Source organism: Emydura macquarii, unplaced genomic scaffold, assembly GCF_026122565.2.
Source record: "Emydura macquarii macquarii isolate MOO-44397 ecotype Brisbane River unplaced genomic scaffold, CSIRO-AGI_Emac_v2 contig_1451, whole genome shotgun sequence".
Lineage (NCBI taxonomy): Eukaryota > Metazoa > Chordata > Testudines > Chelidae > Emydura > Emydura macquarii.
In genome coordinates this window covers 23,345,028-23,366,142 of record NW_027131588.1, presented here as the reverse complement: position 1 = coordinate 23,366,142, position 21,115 = coordinate 23,345,028, and the positions used below count along the sequence as shown (strand labels likewise).

General features: G+C 42.7%; 1 protein-coding gene across 4 annotated transcripts in view; it reads right to left on the bottom strand.

Annotated features, from left to right (window-relative positions):
• Positions 1-21,115, bottom strand: part of RNF38 (ring finger protein 38) — a 178,474-nt gene that overhangs the window by 19,461 nt on the left and 137,898 nt on the right. For all 4 annotated transcript variants that reach the window (XR_010920773.1, XM_067553363.1, XM_067553364.1 and 1 more), the window contains 5 exons: positions 20,478-20,691; positions 18,007-18,174; positions 8,850-9,020; positions 5,307-5,468; positions 355-461 (listed from right to left, as the gene is read on the bottom strand). Coding sequence is in view for 3 of the 4 variants with exons in the window: in XM_067553363.1 (XP_067409464.1) it covers positions 355-461; positions 5,307-5,468; positions 8,850-9,020; positions 18,007-18,174; positions 20,478-20,691 (822 nt within the window). In the remaining variant the exon portion in view is untranslated. The remainder of the gene's footprint in view (positions 1-354; positions 462-5,306; positions 5,469-8,849; positions 9,021-18,006; positions 18,175-20,477; positions 20,692-21,115) is intronic.

The window sequence follows — 21,115 nt, the reverse complement described above, 5'->3', positions numbered from 1 at the left end:
AAAGTTACAAGCAACTTGCCATGTGGCGGTAAGAGGGAACTGAGGGGGCGTTGACCTGCGCAGCCACACAAGACCCAGACACACTTTATGGGACACGTGTCGTGCGTGGGTCGACGGAGATTACTTCAAACAGGTCCAGCTCTGGTGCATGGTGCACATATGCACCCACATACGCAATTCACATAGAGACCAGCACTCAAAGAAGAACAACAGGTGTTGCTACATGCTATGCCTGAAAGGGAACAGGTTCTACAGTGTTGGGCTGAGGACAGGATAAAGGCCTATATTGAATGGATCATTTAAAAATGAAAGTATATAAAAAACAAGCTACAAAGAGCTGCACATGAGACTTACAGCACATATGGTAACAGGCTGGGATGGTAAGGGGGTGGCGGTATTGGCTGCTGCGATCGATATCTACTGCGCCCTGTGAGTCTTCGAGGCATAAAGGGTGGATAAGGCTGTGAGAATGAAGAAAAGCGTTAGTATTTTATTGCACAATTGACTAGAACACGTACATTAACTGAAATGTGGAATATTGGCACTGATTTTTAAAATGCATTATCAAACAAAATTAAAGTTTATTCAAACACAAACAATTTTGTTGTTGAAACAATGATTCCCAATCACGCAGCGTCCACCATTCTGTATGAAATGACAGAGATATACGACGTACAGAGGAAACCCATGCCAAACGGTCTTTAAAATCCCTCTATGGCCTGGTCTGAAAACAGACTTAGTACCAGAGTAACTATTTTGGTTAGGGTTGTGATCTTACGACCTACTGATATGGTTACACCAGCACAAGCCTTAGGGCATGTCCACTCTACACACCTAAGCAGACCTACGTTAGGGTTACAGCCACCGCAGCAATTAGTGCAGTGGTTCATGCCCTTCTGTCAGTGGTCTGCGTCCTCACCAGGAATGTTTCCACTGACTGCAGAAAGGCAGTGCGAGGGGCTCAGAACCAGGACTCAGCTCCATGCAGCTCCCACCACGGAGCTGCCCCGGCTTTTGGCCCACCGGACCCTCCAGCCCCTTCCCCACAGGGAGTCGGGCAGCCATGTCCATTTCTTGGCTCAGAGAGACGTGAAATTGATAAGACTGCCCCAGGCTCCCAAGTGGGAGCCAGGTCCAGCCACCAGCTCTTCAGGGGAGCACAGGGCAGCTGAGCTCTAGCTGCTCAGCTTTCTTGTCAATTTCATGGCTCCTGCTGTGAAACTGACAGGACAGCCAACAGCTGACCTAAGGGGACAGTGCCTCACCCTAACTACACCAACCTAAGCCTTGGGCTTCTCGTGGAGATGGAGTCAGGATGTCAGGGTAGTAGGGCACTTACATCAGTGGGAGGAAGGCTGTAGTGTAGACAATGACATAATTAGGTCAACATAAGCGGCCTTATGTCGACCTAACTGTGTAGTGTAGACCAGCCCTTACTGTCGACACAGTTACACTAGCATAAGGGTGCCTTATAATAGCATAGCTCAGTGGCTCTCAACCTTTCCAGACTACTGTACCTTTTCAGGAGTCTGATCGGTCTTGCATACCCCAAGTTTCATTTCACTTAAAAGCTACTTCCTTATAAAACCAGACATAAAAATACAAAAGTATCACAGCACACTATTCATGAAAAATTGCTTACTCTCTCATTTTTACCATATTATTATAAAATAAATCAACTGGAATACAAATCTTGTACTTACATTTCAGGGGATAGTATGTAGAGCAGTGTAAACAAGTCATTGTTTTGAAATTTTAGTTTGTACTGACTTCATTAGTGCTTTTTAATGTAGCCTGTTGTAAAACTAGGCAAATATCTAGATGAGTTGATGTACTCCCTGGAACACCCCTGTGTGTCCCCAGCGGTATACGTGCCCCTGGTTGAGAACCACTGGTATAGCTTATTCCCAAATGGGAATGGGAGTAAGCTACTCCTCTGTATCATTGTGCAAACATTTCTTACTCTGCCTATTAAAATGGGGTAAACATGGTAAAATTTTGCCACTTATTTTGAAATGACATTTAAAAGATATTGAATCATATTTATTGAAGGGAAAGATCACCGAAGGACTGTCGTGGCACCTTGTCATCCTTCCATGTTTGTGCCATCCAGGCAAATGAACTACAATTACTAGAAAACATAAAAAATACCTGATCCTCCATTTTTTAATTGAGAATTTAAGTACAAACAAAATATATATATATATGCATATATAAAACCGACTTTATGACAACTGACACATTCACACATTATAGCACCCTCATTCTTTCACCAGAAACATCTCTTTTAAAAATAAACTTCTACCCCAAAACAAGCTTTAGTTTTATCCTCTATTATAACATAAGTAGCAACACTATCAAAATGGATTGTGCGTGTCTTCATTTACTCTTATGTCTAAGTCAATGCATACAAGAAAATCAGAAATAGAGCCATTCCCTTGAGTTTAATTACTTTTTAAATACTTTTCTATTTCACATAAGTAGCATCAAACTTTTATTAAACTTTTCAGTAAATCAGTATGATACTGTCTGTATGGAAAAAAATACTGGATATATTTTATTAACATTTAGGAGTCATTTATCATACTTCATAAGGCTTCAAAGATTATTCTTCCCTGTCCTTGCTTCTACCTGTCCCAAATAGTACAAATCAACACATCTAAGGTATTATGGAAGACTGATACTTCTAGAATTTGCTAAACCCAAAATGCTCACACTGCTCCCCTCCCTCCCAACTTTTAAAAGCAGATCTTTGTACTTGAGAAAACCCTATTTTTCCCAAAAACACATAAACGTAGTAGTACAGGCAACAGGGTGCCGCAAATTAAATCAAGGCAGTTTAAATCATGATTTAAATTATTTTTATAAAATAATTTATTTAAATCAGATTGAAGCTTTGCAAAACTAATCTGAAAATTTGTGATATTGCATCGTGATTAAAATTTAAAAGCCAACTTATAATATTCCTTAAGTGCCACTAATGGTGGGTATTTTATTTTATTATTTGCAAAAAAGATACTGAAAATGAAGGCTCTGACGACCTTGCAACACTTACGCAGATACATCAATCTATGCAATGACTTCAATGAAACTGTTTATGTGCTTAAAGATAAATCAGTGCAGAAGTGGCTGCACGATCAGGGGCTAAAACTGTATTTTTACTAAAACTTGGTCACTTCAAAACAAAACTGCTCAAAGCTAACAGTGAAAAGTTATTTACATTTGCAATATATTAACAAAATTATTGTGAACTTTTTATATACAAAGGCCAAACTTTTCAAAATTAGCCTAACACTAGGCTACTAAGCCCATACTGAGGCACCCAAGGGCAGGGTTTTCAAAAGCATCAAAGTGACTTAAGAACACAAGTCCTAATGGGTTCAGACTTGCAAACCTGAGAGAGAAGCATAGCTTGGCCAAAGCCATTCAGCTTTCTTGACTACTGGAAGTTTGACCTATTGGAAGGTGAGGTTAGTTGTGAACATAGAATAGACTATTTGCTTATGAATTTGTGCTGGTATCAGAATAAGTATATTAGTGAGGCCCTAGACTTGTCCTTTCCAGTATAGGTAAGCTTTTTAAGTGTGAAGTTTCTTAGGAGCGAAGCGTGGCTCTGGAGTCCTTCAGACCATGCAGCTTCGCATCGGTCTGATCAGAGAACAGGGCCGACCCATCAAAGGGGAGGTCCTGAATCGATTGCTGCACCTCCTGGGACAGGCCTGAGGATTGCAGCCACGAGCACCTCCTCGTGGCAATGGCGGAGGCTATGGCCTACCTGCCGAGTCAGCAGCGTCACTGGATGCCTGGAGCACTGCCCTAGCCACCGTAATTCCTTCATCCACGATTGTGTTAAAGTCCGCGGCCTGGTCCTGGGGCAGGGCCTCAGAGAACCCCTTGAGGGAGTCTCACAAATTAAAATTGTATCTACCCAGAAGGGCCTGATGGTTGGCAATCCTGAACTGCAGCGCTGCCGTTGAATAAATTATTCTCCCAAACAAGTCCAGCTTCTTGCTGTCTTTGTTCTTGGGAGTGGAACCTGGCTGACCTTGCCTGTCCCTCTGGTTGGCTGTATCTACCACCAGGATTCCTGGGGCCGGGTGAGGCACACGGCTTAAATCCGGGCAACCGAGGCATGGCCCGGCTGCTCTAAGTCCCTCAGGGACTTCTTATCTAACTACACTTAACACTAGTTAAAACTAACTAAAGTACTTCGAATAACAGAGTTCAAACAAGGGAAATGGCACTTGCAGAGAGCAAGGCTAGTTCCAGCAACCTTCATGGGTGGAAAGAAGGAACTGAGGGGGCGTAGGGCCAGCAGTGCCTCATATACCACGGCATGTGCACAGGACTCCAGGGGGCACCAGAGTTGGCCCTACAGGGTCTGCTAAGGGGAAAAAAGTTCCGGGAACTGTGCATGGTGGCATGCACACACCTATAATGGAATGGACATGAACAATCACTCGAAGAAGAAATATCTTTAGTTAAAATTCGAAATTCTTTAGCAACCAGAAAACTGAAGAAAGCAGCATAAGATGGCTGACAGTAGTAATTCAAGACTATAAAATGGGAAGTAAGGAACTAGTAACATGATTTAAGTGGAAAAATGTGTTTTTAAAAAAATCATGTTTTTTATCCACCTTGCTGTGGAACAGGACCGTACCCAATGAACCGAATCCGGGTATGTCTACACTGCAGCTGGGAGCGTGCTGCCCAGTTCGGGCAGATGGACACATGCTAGTTCTGCTTGAGCGAGCTAGTATGGTAAAACTTCAGTGTAACCAGGGTAGCGCAGGCAGCAGCTCAGGTTAGCCCCGAGTACAAATCCACCCGGACCCCCTGCCATTGCCTGAGCTACCCCCAACTACACTGCTATCGATAGCTGCTAGCATGTGTACGTCTACCAGAGCTGGACGCGTGCTCTCAGCTGCACTGCAGGCACACCCCAAGATTCCAAAACAAGTGCAGCTGTGTAACCACGGCTGTGTAGTTTCTACTGCAGAAGTAGTGGACTGTGCTGGAACAGAAAATCTTTTCTAAGCAACTGGCATGACAGGCTCTCCGCAGGTAATGTTTATCAGAAACCATTAAATGATGTCACTAATAAATCACCTTTGATTTGTTTAGGTGTGGAGATTAAACACATTTCATTATCTAACAGATAACGAACAGAACAGAACATTAGTCTACCCAGGAATCTGATTTTTTTAATAAAATGGTTGGGATGTACAATAAAAACTCCTGCCAGGGTATTCATGAATTGAGAAGCATAGCACGAGTAAGAGGAACATGTTGAGAGCAATACTTACTACTCCAAAAGACACCTCCTGGTGCAAAGGGTCATGCGTTAAGAACTGGAGAGGGGCTGAGGGAGTCAGTGTTGGTGGATGGGCTGATGGAGGGTAGGTAAAACCTCCCACTGGAAGGTGTTCTCCAAGCAGCTCTACTTCGTTTTCTATCCTTTGAAGTGGCTGAGAAGAAACAGTGTTTGCTGTATTTAGTACAGACACTTAATTTTCCCCACAGATGAAACAAACTTATAGCTTTGTGTTCCCTGAGTTGCTGTCAGCTTTTTACAGATTAAATATAACTGACTGGGTCCACGGCTTCTACCACCACCACTAATGGAAAAATAACCATTTCTTCATCCCTAAAGGCTTAATAAGGATCTACTACAGCGGTTCCCAAACTTTTCTTACTGTGTACCCTCTTCCAGATCCATCAGCTGCCCACGTACCCCTGCCTTTCTCATCACTCACACTGTGTGTGTTCTTAACACTACCTGTCATTAGCCATCTGTCCTTATTTCACAGTTACATACCGATATAGTAATAGTGCGACGTACACAACCAAAAAACCCCCCTAAGTTCTGAGCTCAGTTAGACTAGACAGTTACTGGGCAATTGAACCCACGCTGTACGGTGATTGGAGGTGAGCGCTCCGTACGTCAGCATCTCTATGTTCTCACTGGTACATCTTGAAGTAAATTAACTACCATATTTTATAGAACAAATTCCCAGAGTTTTAAAGCTTCATCTGAGTAGCCTATTATGAAAATGCAATAAATGAAAAAATTAATAAATAAAATTCCACCAATACACATTTCTCCCATGTACCCCCAGAGATGTCTCACGTACTCTCAGGGGTGTGCATACCACAGTTTGGGACCCCTGATCTGGTATATAGCAATATTTCCCAGCTAATATCACTTAGAGGTCAGGACATTTGCAAACTGGCAATTAAACATGAAAGTTACTGTAATTCCTTAAGAATATGAGCAGCAGCCTGCTCTCTTCACGCACTAGAGTGAAACGAGCTGTGAAACATCAAATGAAAGACTTATCAAGAGACTCAGTCCTTTTGTCCTTCTGGCCACAGTGTGCAGTAAAAATAACCCTTTGAAGTCAGCAACCAGAGATGGTCACCAAAACTGTCTAAGATACTTTGAAAATCACGAGTTCACAGAAATACCCAAATGTTTCAGTCAGGCACGTTCTTGAGTAAAAGATTCCGGTGCGGTCAGAGGACAGAGTGGATGGATGGTCAGGATACTAGCCTTGGATTCAGGTGAGCCATGTTCAACTCCTTGCTCCATCACAGATACCACGTGACCCGGGGACAAGTCACTTTGTCTCCGTGTGCCTTCGCTCCCTCTCTCTAAAATGAGAATAATTGCCCTTCCCTACCTCATGGGGAGCTTGTGACAACACCACATTGAAGAGTGGGAGGCACTATGAGGGCCAGGTAAGTATGCAAAATAAACAGAGTTTAAATAAAATCACTACTGGAATCCTGGAGTATTTTAATACCGATCCTCTGAATCAGTAGGCTGCATATGGTGGGCAGTAACTTCATTACCAACTCCTTTAGTAGAAAGAAGTGCCTAATCTAAAGATTATCTCGAAGACGGTTCCAGTTCTTTACTATTTCCTTATAGAACCATTACCTACATATTGCCAGGTGCCTTCAGTTTCCGCTATGTGCCTGAGCACGTTAAAAATGTTTCCTATGGGAAAACTCATTGTTTCCATGTGAAGAAAGAACCATTACCAAGCCCCGCTCTCGCCACACACTAAAAAGCACTAACGGACACACCCATCGGCACTGCCTTGCCATTTGGTTGCTTTTATAGCCATGTCAGTCTTGTATCGCTTTTAGGCAAAGCATTTTAAAATACCCCGTTTATCTCGTGACAGAGATCACCTGTAGCTGTTAAAGAAGAGGCTTCCTCTCCCTTCTTGCAGTTGGGAAACAATCCTCTATTGGGGTGATCAGGTTATTACACCCAATGAATATGTATGTTGTATCACAAGAGTCAGCAATCCTCACAATGGTGAGCTCTGCTTGTGACACCATTTCATTAGGAAGAAGCTAAAATCAGTCCCACAGTGATACTTTGCTGCATTTAACCTCAGAAACCCGCCCGTCAATTATTTGCCTATGAAAGGGCAATAAGTCTGCTTAGGTACATCTCTCTCTGGCACCAACAGCAAAGTAAAGGACCAAGAGTAGAAGGCACCCCAAGAGGAGGCGGCACCACTCAGTTTACCCATTCCCCTGCAAACACTTTGGAAATAAACAGATTTTCAGTTCTGTGTGGTTTTAAATCGTTTCTGGGCAGAGCAGCAGCATGACACGTTCCAGCACAAAAGACAATTTTAGGAGGAATTCATAAATAGCATATAGCAGGGGTTGAGGCTAGATGTGCTAATCTAAGGCACTGCCATATTATATATTCTATTAGGAAAGATCAGCCCAAGTATCAGACCAATCTTGGTCTCAACATTTTTAAAATTCTTAACTCCTACTGTCTCACTAACTACCCCTTTACTTCCTTGGTTGCAGGTAGTTAGCACCACACAACAGAGAGGAAACCACGCTGTAGGAACAAAGGGAATGGGAAATTCGGTCTCTTATTCTGCTGAACAAAAGTTTAAACTGTAGGCATTTCTATGGCACGCATCATTGTAACTCTGTGGACCTGGCACAGGATGGGTCAACCCACACCATACCGGAGTGTAACACCGCACCTGACCCAGAGGTTCAGCATTCACACTTAATCACACTGAAACTGCTACTTGGTATTGATCTATTAATGGAATATTGGAATCTTCTAAAATGCCAGCCAAATAAATGTTCAGGGGCACATGTCCACAGTCTCCAAAGAGTTAATACATGGAGATTATGAAGTCTCACTTTTTGTTAGGTGCAATATGTAGAATAAGGTCATCTAAGATCCTTCTGTATGGAACCCTATCATGGAGCTGTTACCCTCTCAACTAAGCTTTCCCTGAGTGGAGGGGCTTCTCCAAGGAGGATGTAGGTCCTCTGGAATGCATTTTTACAGACCAAAGGCACTATGTTTTTCTCCTCTGTTCTGCTGAAATTTGTAATTTAAAAATATCTGTGAGGTAACTGGAGCAAGGAGAGGAGAGAGGGCAAATTACTTCTCACATTCTCCTATTTCTTTCTGGGAAGCAACCTGTCATTTTGTTTAGCCAATACCACTGGTGAACTCAGACTTTCTCTTCTGCTCCCAGGAGACAAAGAATAAATGCAGGAGCAGTAGGAAATCTATGAAAAAGGTGAACATACTTCAGACTCTACTGACAGGAGCGGAGGAGGAACGAGAGAGCATGTAGTCTGGGAAATCCTAATAAAACAAAGGTGAATGTAATTTCTTGTATTTCAGATTCTTATGGGCCATGGACTTTACTTGGGAAACTCTGCCCTAGCATCAAAAACCTGTAAGAGTTACTGAGTGTCAGATGACCCCGCTTTCCCCTACCATAAAGCCAGCTGAAAAATGACAAATATTCTAGGAAACTTAGATAGTAAAAAATGATACATACCGACCGTGACTGTTGTGTTTGGAAGGGAACGAACTGGCCTGGTGGTGGCAGGTGAGGAGGGTGGTGTGGAGAGAGGTGAGGAGGATGCAAAAGAAATGGATCGCTAGAAATAAGGGGTGGGAATGCTGCGTATGGGACTGGTAAGTGTTGGACTGAGCATGCCTGGAGCATCTGTAAAAGGAAGAAGAGATCACATTTACAATTCGGCTCCTAACCTGAATATTCCTTTAACTTACAAAAGTGGCGTTGTTCACTAGAAGAAGTGGCATTGAAAGGAAATGTACCACTTGCCTCTGAATGGAACTAAACATTGTTTTTTATATAACCCCTAGGTGGTAAAAAGACGTTTCCACTCAAGAACTGACATTTATTTCAGTGCTTTGATATCACAGGCCAAACCTGCAAGGTGCTGAGTACCCTTCACTTCAGATGAAGATAATGGGAGTTGAAGGTGCTCCGCATCTCGCAGGATCAGGCAGGACTTCTGCCTGAAACACAAGAAGGGGTAGGGCTTATTTACCCCAGTAGCTTCTATTCTCCATATGTATTGCCTCCTAGAATCACATGTCTAGCTAACATTCTTACACTACCATTTTCAGCAATAACTTAAGACCAGACGGGTGAGGTAATATCTTTTATTAGACCACCTTCTGATGGTGAGAGAGAGAAACTTTCGAGCTTAGAGAGCTTCTCTTCAGGTCACCTGAAGAAGACCTCTGTGTAAGCTCAACCTACTTCATCTCTTGAATATCCTGGGATCAACACAACTAAAATACTGAAGCAGCAACTGGCAGTGGCAGGTGTGCGTGCAACAATCTGCCTCTCAAGTTCTAGGGTATAAAGCATTCTAACCCCTAAGCATCTGTCATTTGTTCTCTACCTCCAGTACCTTTAACCTTTGAAGCACAGGGGAGGAAAGCATTATTGTGGCTCTGTGGAGGTAACCCACAATAAGCTCTGTAGAAGGTAGCCCCTTTTCTCTCCTATGAAATTGCCTGCCCAGGGCACGCTGCAGGACGCTAGTTAGTAGTGCCCTCGGGAGAAGAGCAGCAGATCAGGGAAAGGAAAACCTTTGGTGGAAATATCTAAAAAAGGTTTTTTTTTTTTTGGTTTTTTTTTAAATGAAAATTTCAAAATTGGAGAAAGTTTAGCCAGCTTTGCAATTCATCTTAAAATGGGGGGAGGGGAGAATATTTGAAAGCTTTTTCTTTTTCCCTGAATTTTTCAGAGTTATTCTCAGCGGTGAGCTAACGAGCACTGCTAACTCAACCACTGTCAAAACACTGGCCCCTCCCAAAACAAGCATCTGCTCTTGCCACAGGATTGAGAGAACCCCTGTTTGTGAAAGTGTGAGCATATTATGGACGCTTGCATCTGAAGCTGCCATCTTCCCTAGCGAACGAGCCCTGGAAAGTCAAGTACAAGATGTCAGCCAGCTTCTAACAAGAGCACACGCACAGTCTGATGCATTTAAGACTCTCCTTCAACTGAGATGGCCTGATCTTTATCTTTCCAGAGACCACAGATTGCTGGGCTTCCTAAAAGAGTTAATCCTGCCTCATGGGGCAGTAATGTTAATATCCCTGGTAAGTGACTTCACTTCCCTCAGTGTGGTTATGTAGGGCTTTGGAAAAAGGACAGGCCTTAAAGACTGTATAGGGTAGGACTGCCATTGGAGCCCAGCGCCAAGACACTCCTGGCTGAGCAGACAGTCCTAAGACAAGGGTGAGAGAGCAAGATCCTATGAACTCAGGAAGACTCAACATCAAGTAAGAGCAAGTCTCTTCAACACCAATTGCACTTAGAGCCACAACACTTCCGAGCGAAAGGGTTCCTGGATTCTAACACGGCTTTGGCCTCCTCCAATAAAAGACGACCTAGAAAACCCAGGAATCACGCTGTCGGGTGAAGCAGCTTGCTTGCATGCGGAGTACAAAATCCAATCTTCCTGCTGGAAGAAGTCTTGTCTCAGAGGAAGGATGATCAGTGGTCAGGTCCAAGGCACTGTCAGTCTTGGGAAATGCACAGGAAGCAGACGTCAGGTATGATCTTGAGTACATCACTTAGCTTCTCTGCATCTCAGTTCCCCATCCGTACCATGAGGATAATAGCACTTCCCTGCTAAACAGAGGTGTTGAGAGGATGAATACATCCAAGATCTGAGGTGCTCTGATACGATGTTAATGGGAGTCATAGTCAAAGAAAGAAATTAAAATCAAAACTAGAAAGTTTTTGAAAATACCAAAACCCCTTCTACTTTTACATACAATGTTTTACTACATTTGATGATTGCTCCAGATGGCAGAGAGAGGAACTGAGGGACACCTAGAAAGGGATGCAGTATTCATACTCTTGCACAACAGAATACAGGGCTAAAGGAGCATGTATACACCTTGAACTGCCAACTACCTTTGAACAGGTTCCATGGCCTGGCACACCATTCCTGCAGTATGGCTCTGTGCAGACAATGTCGTGACGGAGAATCAGAGAATGGGGAAAAACAGAGGTTCTCAGAACCGCAGTGAGTAAGTGCTGTGCGACTGACAATTGTCTCAATACAAATATACGTAAAACAATCAACACTGCCTTTACTGATTAGAAGAGGACTGCTAGAAGGTGCCATGAATCACTCCCCAACACCCGAGTATGTTGACTCCAACACACTTCCAGCTTTGCACGTCCAGGAGTGATACCCAAATTCAGATTCCTCTCTTGCCCTGCCTTAATCTGTCACTAGAATGTCAGTCAAAAAATTTTGCCCAATAAACTGCAATTAAAAAATGAACAGACATTAACTATAAAATTATTGGCAACCCCCATTTTCCTACGTCACAATCCTAACAGTCAATGAGGATGTTCAAGACAGTCTTCAAACCACATTAAGTTTAACACCCCACTTCCAGAGTGTCCCATTTTACCAAAAAACTATCAAAAAAGTACAGGGGAGAAGAGGGTCAGTCATCTGATAATCTACTGTTCTTTTAAAAATCTTGTGATAGTCAACACCCAACACATTATATAGATAATACTGACTCTGCAGATGGCAAAGAGATGCAGCCTATGAGCAAATGCCAGTGCTGGAGGTGTCATCAACCTCACTCTCATTACTGTTAATTATTTGTAATACCACAGTGCTTAGAAGCCCTAGTCAATTACCAAGACCCCTTTGTGTTGGGTGCTGCACAAACACAGAAGAGACAAGTTTCTGCCCCAAGAATCTTACAATCTACATATAAGACAAGAAACAAATGGGTATCGTCAGGGGAGTACACATGAACATGAGAATGTAGTGGTCAGCATGATGGACAGTGATCTTTCTACTCCAGCAGCCTAACTATTGTCAAGTTTTTTGTAGACATCACCAAGGTCATGACCCCTCCTCCCCCCAACATCAACGTTTACCAGAGGCTGATATACTACATTAGATTAATTTGATCTGAATTTTGATTTCCCCTGAAACGCACAATTAATTGTCCTTGACTATTCACCATCATTTATTGCAATGCAATTTATAAGTGGCAGTCCACAGCCTTATCTTGTGGTAAGAGGTTATTATAGTGCAAATGAAATTTTATTGCGTACCATAAATTGAAGACTGGTTCTCTGAATTAATTGAAGATTAATTTATAAACTACAACATTAGGTACTATGGTACAACAGTTTGATGGAGATCCTTGAAGCATATTAAAACAGTCAATGACATATTTAAATAAATATTAGATAGCTTTTAGAAAAGCTTGCTATAGCTCAAACAGAAGTTACAGCCTTGATGCACAAATTACTGGGTAAAAGTTCTATGGCCTAGTATAACCTCCTGTCTAACAGATCGTCATAGTGGTTCCTTCGGGCCTTAAAATATATGAATATTGATCTCATCCATCCACAGTCACTATTGTTCAATACTGAGAACAATATCTTTATTGCTTGCCCCACAATACATGGAGAAAACATGTCGATACAAACTATTTTACTTCATTCTGTGTTTTTATTATATTGGTCATTTCTATTCTAACAGACCTTTTTCCATTTGCTTTTAACTATAACCAGTGTTTTCCGGCAATGAAAACAGAGTAATTTCAGATTTTCAAAGCTGTATATTTCAAAAATGTCAGATATGCATTATATTAATGCAAAAATATTGCATTGCATTGTAACAGGAAGGGCTAGCACCAGCTGTTCAGAGAAGGTGGGGAAGAGGCACAGGGCACTGAGGCTAAAGCAGGCCAGCTGTATGCTGGCAGGAGGGGCAGGAGCCAGCTGCGTGCAGGGGAGAGGCACTAGGGATGCTGCTGAGGGCAGGTGCAAGCGCTGTCCGCTCTGCAGCATGGTGAGGGAGCACAGCGTCCCACTGCCAAATGTCTTGCCCATTCACCCACCAAGGCGAAGCTCCGCAGTGGTTTTGCTGAGCCCAGGCCTATATGAGGAGGGGAGAAGTTGGCAGCAAGTCTCAACAGTAGCCAGCCCCCAGCCTCTGCCCTGAACCTTGGGGAGGAGTCAGATAACAAGGGCTGCCAGATTTCTACTGCATTCATAGCCCAAAGTCACTTAAAAACTAGCCCAGAAGTAGCCCAGTCTGTTTATTGAAACAAAGTGGGGGGTGTTGGAGAGGAGTGTGTACTGGGAGGAGGTTTTGGGGGATGCTGAAGGGGGCATTTGGGGGTGTGTACTGTGAGGGGGTACCCATAGCCTCACTCTTGAGATGGGGGGCAGTGTTGCGGTCCCTGTCATGGTGGCAGGGTGAATGGTGCAGCTCTGGGATGCAGCACCAGCCTGTCAGTCAACGCCTTCTGGTGGGCCTCTGTCTCTCCCTCACCAGGCAGGGAACGGGGGCCTGACCCTGTCACCCCTCCCATGGCAGAAATCTGGGCACAGGGGGACACGTGACCCTGCATGCCCCAGCTATGCATCTCCTCTGCCCTGCATCAAGTCAGGTGTCTCCAGGCAGAAAAATTGAGGAAGGGGGGGAGGGAGAAAATGGAGGAGGGAAATCCCTGCATGCCCCGCCTGCTCAGGGATTCCAGAAATGAAGAGTCATTTGGGGAAAAACCATGGCAATAGTGGCAATTTCCAGAAAACACCGGCCCTATTTATAACCGATTCATAGATTAAGGCCAGAAAGGACAATTGTGATCATCTAGTCTGACCTCCTGTATGACACTGGACACAGAACTGCCCCGAATTCATTCCTATTTGCATTACAGCAGATCTTTTAGAAAAACATCCAATCTTGATTTAAAAATTGCCAGTCATGGCGAAGCCACCACAACCATCAGTAAGTTGTTCCAATGGTTCATTCCCCTCTGTTAAAAATCTGTATCTTATTTCCAGTCTGAATTGTTTAGCTTTGACTTCCAGCCATTGGACTGTGTTGTAACTTTTCCTGCAAGACTGAGGAGCCCATTATGGAAGTTCTGTTCCCTACGCAGATAAATATGAAGTGATCAAGTCACCCCTGAACCCTCTCTTTGTTCACCTAAATAGATTGAGCTCCTTAAGTCTATCACTCTAAGGCCTGTTTTCTAGTCCTTTCATCATTCTCACGGCTTTGCTTCCCTGAACCCTCTCCAGTTAATTAACATCCTCCTCTAATCGTGGACACCTGAACAGAACACTGTATTCCAGTAGTGGTTGTACCAATACCAAACACAGAAGTAATATAACCTCCCTACTCCTTCCTGAGATTCCCGTTTATACATCCAAGGATCACATAAGCCCCTTTTGGCCACTGCATTGCACTGGAGCTCACGTTCAGCAGATTGTCCACCATGAGCCCCCAAGTCTTTATCAGAGTCACCTGGTTCCCAGGACAAAGCCTTCCATCCTGTAAGGATGGCCTGTTTTCTTTGATCCTAGATGTACACGTTTACATCTGGCCGTATTAAAAGGCATATTGTTTGCTTGCGCCCAGCTTACCAAGCAATCCAGATCACTTCATAGCAGTGACCTGTCCTCTTCATTATTTACCACTCAATCTTCCTGTCAATCGCAAACTTTCAATGATGATTTTATGTTTTCTTCTAAGTCATTGATAAAAGAATTAAATAGTGTAGGGCCACAAACCGATCCCTGCAGGACCCCACTAGAAACACCACGCACACTATGATGATTCCCTGTTCGCACTGCATTTTGAGACCATTCAGTTAGCCAGTTTTTAATCCATTTAGCGTGTGCCATGTTAATTTTGCATCATTTTCTGTGTTTAATCAAAATGTCATGTGGCACCAAGCCAAATGCCTGACAGAAGCCAACAAGCTTTCATTTCACAGGCTGAAAATTTTCCTGATTTGGTCTCTGCCCAAATGGGGTGGTGGTGGTTTTTTTTTTTTTTAAGTTTGTGCAAACACAGTTCAGCCATTTCTTAGATGACAGCAACGAAAAGCACCTTAACATTAAAAAAAAATTGGGTGGGGGGAGATGTTCTAATATCTACAGCTGAATCTAAAAGCTTAAATTTGAGACAATGCGTTTTGATTGTCAGCTGAAAAATCCGTTTTAATTTGTCACAGATATATGCATTAAACAAGAGGGCATGCTAGCATTTCCACAAGATCTATCAGGTAATTAAAAATTACTGTCATGTATGAGCACAAGAGGACAGGGCTGAAGATGGGCAGGTAACTATTTCCTCACATTCATGTTTCACTGCAAATGTAATAGTCTTTTAATATAGTGGTTTCACTGAACTGAATATACACAATGAAACTGATGTGTATCCCCCTGCAGGAGTAAATTAAACTGTGTTTGTATGTGTGTCTTATTTAACTGCTTTATTGGCAAATTTTTTGTTTGGAACATAAAATTATAAAATATTTTAACAAAATGGCATGGCTAAGGCAGCAAATAGTTAAAATGAAGATGGTTCCAAACCCATATAATTATCTTCACCCAATGTGTGCACTGAGACTATAGAGCTTCTTCTCCAATCAGATTATACCACTCTAAGCATTTTTCAATTAAAGATTTTCTTCTGTGTGCTCTCCCATGTCAGATTTTGAAATACTCTGGATGGTTCCTTTAAAATTAATTCCTCTGAAGTTTTAATTGTAGTAATTGCTTTCCAGCTGGACTTTTCCTCCTCTGTCTTCTGCTGTTTCACGGGTTTACTCCACAGCACGAAGCCCAGAGATGCTTCATTAGGAGTTTGTCCAATCCATTCTTCGGGTTGCTCTGCACTGATACTTCTTTTCTGATTTCATCTGTTGCTCTCTAGCACTTCTGGGGCCATGTCAGTCTGCCCCTTCTGCAACACTGCTGAGAACACTCTTTCACTGTCAGTCACGCACTGCTGTGAGCTAGATGTGGCTCCACGGAAGGGTACTGAGCATTACAGATCCACCGCTCTTAAATCTGTGGCTGAATCTCTAGAGACAGGAGCATTCTCCTCTCCGCTTCTCTGGCACTCCGGCCTTGTAACAGATCAACTCATTTTTGACAGCTCCCACTCCCTGTACAGGACTGAGGTGCTGCAGCAAAGGAACAACTCTGAAGAGAAAGTGCTACCAACAGGCATCTTAGACTGCAGGATGCTGAAAAGCTGAAGAAGATATCCAATGGGGAATGAACGGGGTCTGGACAAAGTGAATTAGAAGTGTTGTCCCTGGCCCCTCAACTTAGATGCATCAACAGCTTCTGAGATAGATTGCTCTGGCAGTGTAAAGGTCTTGAAATGGCTGTGAATGTAATTTATAATGTACAGTGTCTTTAATGTAAATGAGAATCAAGCCCAAATTATATGAGCAATTTTCACTGCTCAAACTGCCCCTGAAGTACACAGAAGCTGGAAAGGGACTGGATCTGCATTGTGGGCTCTGCTTTAAAAAATAAAAAAATAGTTATGCTTGTGTGAATTGGGGGCTGCCAACATTCATATGTTAAAAATATTGCAAAATGGACTGATGCACTTCTGCATGTAAACTTCATATCACATTACTTACAAAAAGGGTTGTTTACGCATTGTTAAAGTTGAGAAAAACTCTCTAAAGTCAGGAAAGCTCTTTACTCAAGAAATTAAGGTTTTTAACACAAAGTTTGTTCTCCCCCTAAACCACGACATTAAGATACCCCATTTTCATAACTTTCAGAACTGAAAAGCAAAGCAAAGTTAACTGTAGAAAAAAAATTAATCAGTCCAGAAGTGGGAGCCACAGAAGCGCTCAGTACTGTGGCTGGTGCAGAATTGGTACTGAGAGAAATGCAGCGCTTACAAGTCCTTACTGCACAGACAAGATGTTTTTCCAGTGAATATGTTCCAAATGATTACTGGGGTGTAGACACAATATGATTACTTTCCATACGAATTATCACTTTATGTAAAACATAAGTGACAAAGATAGTTTTCTGGATTTCCCAGGATGCTTTGTGAGCCCCTAAGTGCGGCATCTACTTAATTAGTTACTTGTACAATGCTGAGTACATGTCAGCGCTTAAATAATGGTCATTCTGACAGCAAAGTGGTATGCATGTAGTTCGACGGTATTATCGCCATCTGGTATCTGAAGACAATTACTGGATGAACTGTTCATACCATTTCAGGTCTGAGACTGGAAAGAGTTATCTAGGCAAGTCAGTTATTCTGCTCCCAGCAATGTGGGAGAAACACGATTACTACATAAACAAGGACATTTTGACAGTTTCTGTATTAATGTGTTTCCCAATAGTGGAGATCTCTTTTGGCCTGTTAGTCTTTTTTGATCATGCTAGTATTTATACAAATTATTGATTTTTGAGATGTAGCTGGAAGGGCCGATTTTGTATATGCACATTCAGCCCGAGAGGAGGGGACTCTTAAACCCAGTCAGGTATTTGAGTGGGCTTACTATTCGAGCAACTTTAAAACCCTTTCCTCTAAGTTTCTGAATTTGTTTCGTGAAGTTATGCATGTGCGTTCAGAGACTGGAGTCTAAGCTAGCTCTGACTTTAGTTAAATGTATTAATGTAAGGACATACACTACTCCACTGCGAATAAAACGACAAACATAAAGCACGCACCTTGCATAAAGCTAAAAGGTCAGCTTATACATCCACACTTTGCACTCTGACCCAGTAAAGAGTGGGTTTCTCTGATGCAAACTACAAAACCACATTAGCAGTGAAGCTCCAGGCTGCCCACCAAACACACTGGAGATGAAAGCCTGTGTCATTAGATAAACCTACTTACCGGAGGAGGCACACTGCAAACGGGAAGGTGCTGTTCACTGAAAACCACAGAACATCCTGGGACTTGCTGTGTGTTGCAAGTCGGTATGTGCTGGCCTGTGCACAGTGGAATCCCATGTGGTGCAACCGTTGTTACGGTGTACGAGACAGGCACAGTACCCTGGTGGATCTGCATTGAAACAAACAATTTTCAGTAATTTTGTTAATTTACACAATTCAGACGGTTCTGACATTTAAAATGGCAAACTTTCACCTAACCACCAGAAACAACACATTTTATGCTGAGGGTATAAAAGAAAGTTACAAGCCTGCAATTCCTGTTCTTGAAAAACATTCTCCTCAATAGAGGACTACTCTTACATCAGTGCTTCCTGAACAACGCCAGGGAGGGAACTCTCAACACAAAACGTTAGATCTTTCAAGGCACGATCAGTACATTGCAGATTCTGTAGGGCCCCCTCATGTGCTCGGATTAGCTCCTTTCAAAAAGGAGGCAGTAACTTCCACATAAAAGCCAATTAAAATCAGAAGGAAAAGTGTACTAGCTAAACAATCTTCCAGACTCTGACGGGAAGAGAGGCTGAATGATACTCCACACAGATATCTTCCAAGAAAAAGAACTTCAGATAATTTTTTTCTCCCAAGATAAACATCTCTGTGTATTCCCACTCTAAGACTAAAGCTCCAGGGAGGTCTCTAAAATAAATGTAACAGAAGTCGATAAAACTGAAGGCTAACAAACTGACCAGGGAAAGGTTATATACCTGTAAATGTGTGCTTTGAGTAATTGCCACTGAGGATCCACACTAAAACTCAACATTCAAACCCAAGGTTCTACAAGACAGTGGATCCAACTACTGCGCAGTTTCTTACACTAAATCAGAAATCCCTAGTAAAGACTCCAAAGAATTAGAGACAAGGAGTGTGAATCCATAAAAGGTAATTATCTTGAAAAACTCTTCTTCCTTCATGAATTGCTTGCCTGGATCCCTCTCTTGGGGAATTAAACAGGAACAACCCAGTACACAGGTGGGAATAAATATAAATTAAAGACAACCGCTCTCCTGACCTGCTACAGAACCAAATGAATATCACTACACAGCTGACTGACTAGAACTCTAGGCTTCAGTCTCGCATACCTTTGTGATAAAAACATTCTGTGGAGACCGTCTACGTGACCTTCGATGTAGCTCAGGCTGAGGTTTCTGGAGAATGATTGCTGGACACTGCGAGCAGTGCCAGACGTCACTCAGGAGAGGACTACTCATGGACTAGACCAACCAGGGCATCCAGAGGAAGTGATCTCTTCCCTGAAGTAGAGTCAGTGTCAAGGACCACCAGGAAGGACGCAAGTCACCATGGTGACTAGATCTTGGCAGCATAGCAGGAGAGGGCACAGAAGCAGTGCTGTGGGACCTGTTTCCCCCCAAAACGTGTCCTGATGTAATCTCAGAGTGGGAGAACACATCTGGTGTTTTGAGGTGCTCCAGCAAGCTGATCACTTATCATCAGACATAAGGAAAAATTCGGAGAAGGCCAGAAGGACAGTTATCTTAAACTTGTACAAGTGAAGTTCACATTGGTGCACAATGTGGATGTCTGCTTACTGAGCAGAGCTTTGCCCTGACCACGTTACTTTACAGGCAAGGTTTTAAGTGTTAATTTTAACATATAGCTCTAAATAGTCTGTCATCTGGCTACCTGACAGACCAACTCTCTCCCCACATGCTGCTAGTAGTTGCAGTCAACAAATGGAACAAATGCACTATAGGCCCTTTGATGTGAACCGCGTGGGGCTATTCTAGTGAGACATTTTCTCCAAAGGAGCCTTAATTCCAGACACAGTACTGCTTCACCTCGGTCTCACAATCCAAAATTGTTAACTTTCGGGACATGCTGCAAAGCTTAACTTCTTTCTGGGGCATTAGGGGAGGGAGCAGGCTGAGGGTTAGAGTGACAGATTTGGGGCTAAAAAGAGGAGTTTATCGTATCATATCTGTATGCAGGCAGTCAACTATATGCATTGCGAATTCTATTTTTATACTGTCTACTTTAATTCTGTAACAGCACCTAGAGCTAAAGGTGGGCATTCATAACCCTTGAAATAAAATACACTGCTATAACTACCACATCCCCTCAAACTAAATTCACTTCAGAAGCAGAAAAATTATGTTTCAAAAGTGTGATCTGAAGACCTTTGGAACTGCACCGATGGCTGCCTTAACCAAATCGGTAACTTTCACTCCCCTCTGTTAGGCTTTGTTTTTTTTAAAAATATAACCAATATTTTACGATATTTTTAATTGCTGTATGTTACTTGCACACCATTACAGCTCTGCCCTACAACAGACTGCCAGCAGCAGTTACCACAGTATTATATCTTCAATGCCAACAAATCGGAGTTTTTGAAAGTCTTCATAAAATGAAGTGTCCTTACCATGTTCGACTTCTCTACTCCCAATAGTCTCATACCTGTTCATGAATGTCGACCATCACGGCATTCTGCTGTGGCGGATGGGCGGCTGGGTGCAACATACGGGGGGATACATTCGGTGGGTGGAAGGCTCGGGGCTCTTCTATTGCTTGTTGCTGTCCATAGGGGAGATGGTGATAGTTTTCGTCTTGACTAATGGAATTATGTCGAGACAGACGATCCCTTCTTGCTCTCTGGCGTCTAACTGGAGGACTAGGAACATGTTAAAAGGGAAGACGTCACACAAACTGCCACAGGGCTCTTTCTTAAATATCATACAGAATTCAATACTGAGGACAAGTTTATATTAGAAAGTTCCATCAACATTGTTATGTCAACTAGGGGAGTGATTATATGTATATGTATTTTTATTTTTTTAAAACAGACAGTGGTACACTGATAAAAGCCTTAGTATAGATATTATTTCAGTATTCAATGCTTCTACCAAAATGGCTTACACCAATCAGGAAAACCAGCATAAGTTATTTTAATATAAGCACTTTTCTACAGATATTGTATGCATAAACTACATTAAACAAACATGAAGGTTGCCAAGTCAAGCACTCAAAAGCTAGGAAATGCCAGGATTAAGGTTGTCTGTGCAGCCTTAGTTTGGCCCCCTTCTACATATGCATCA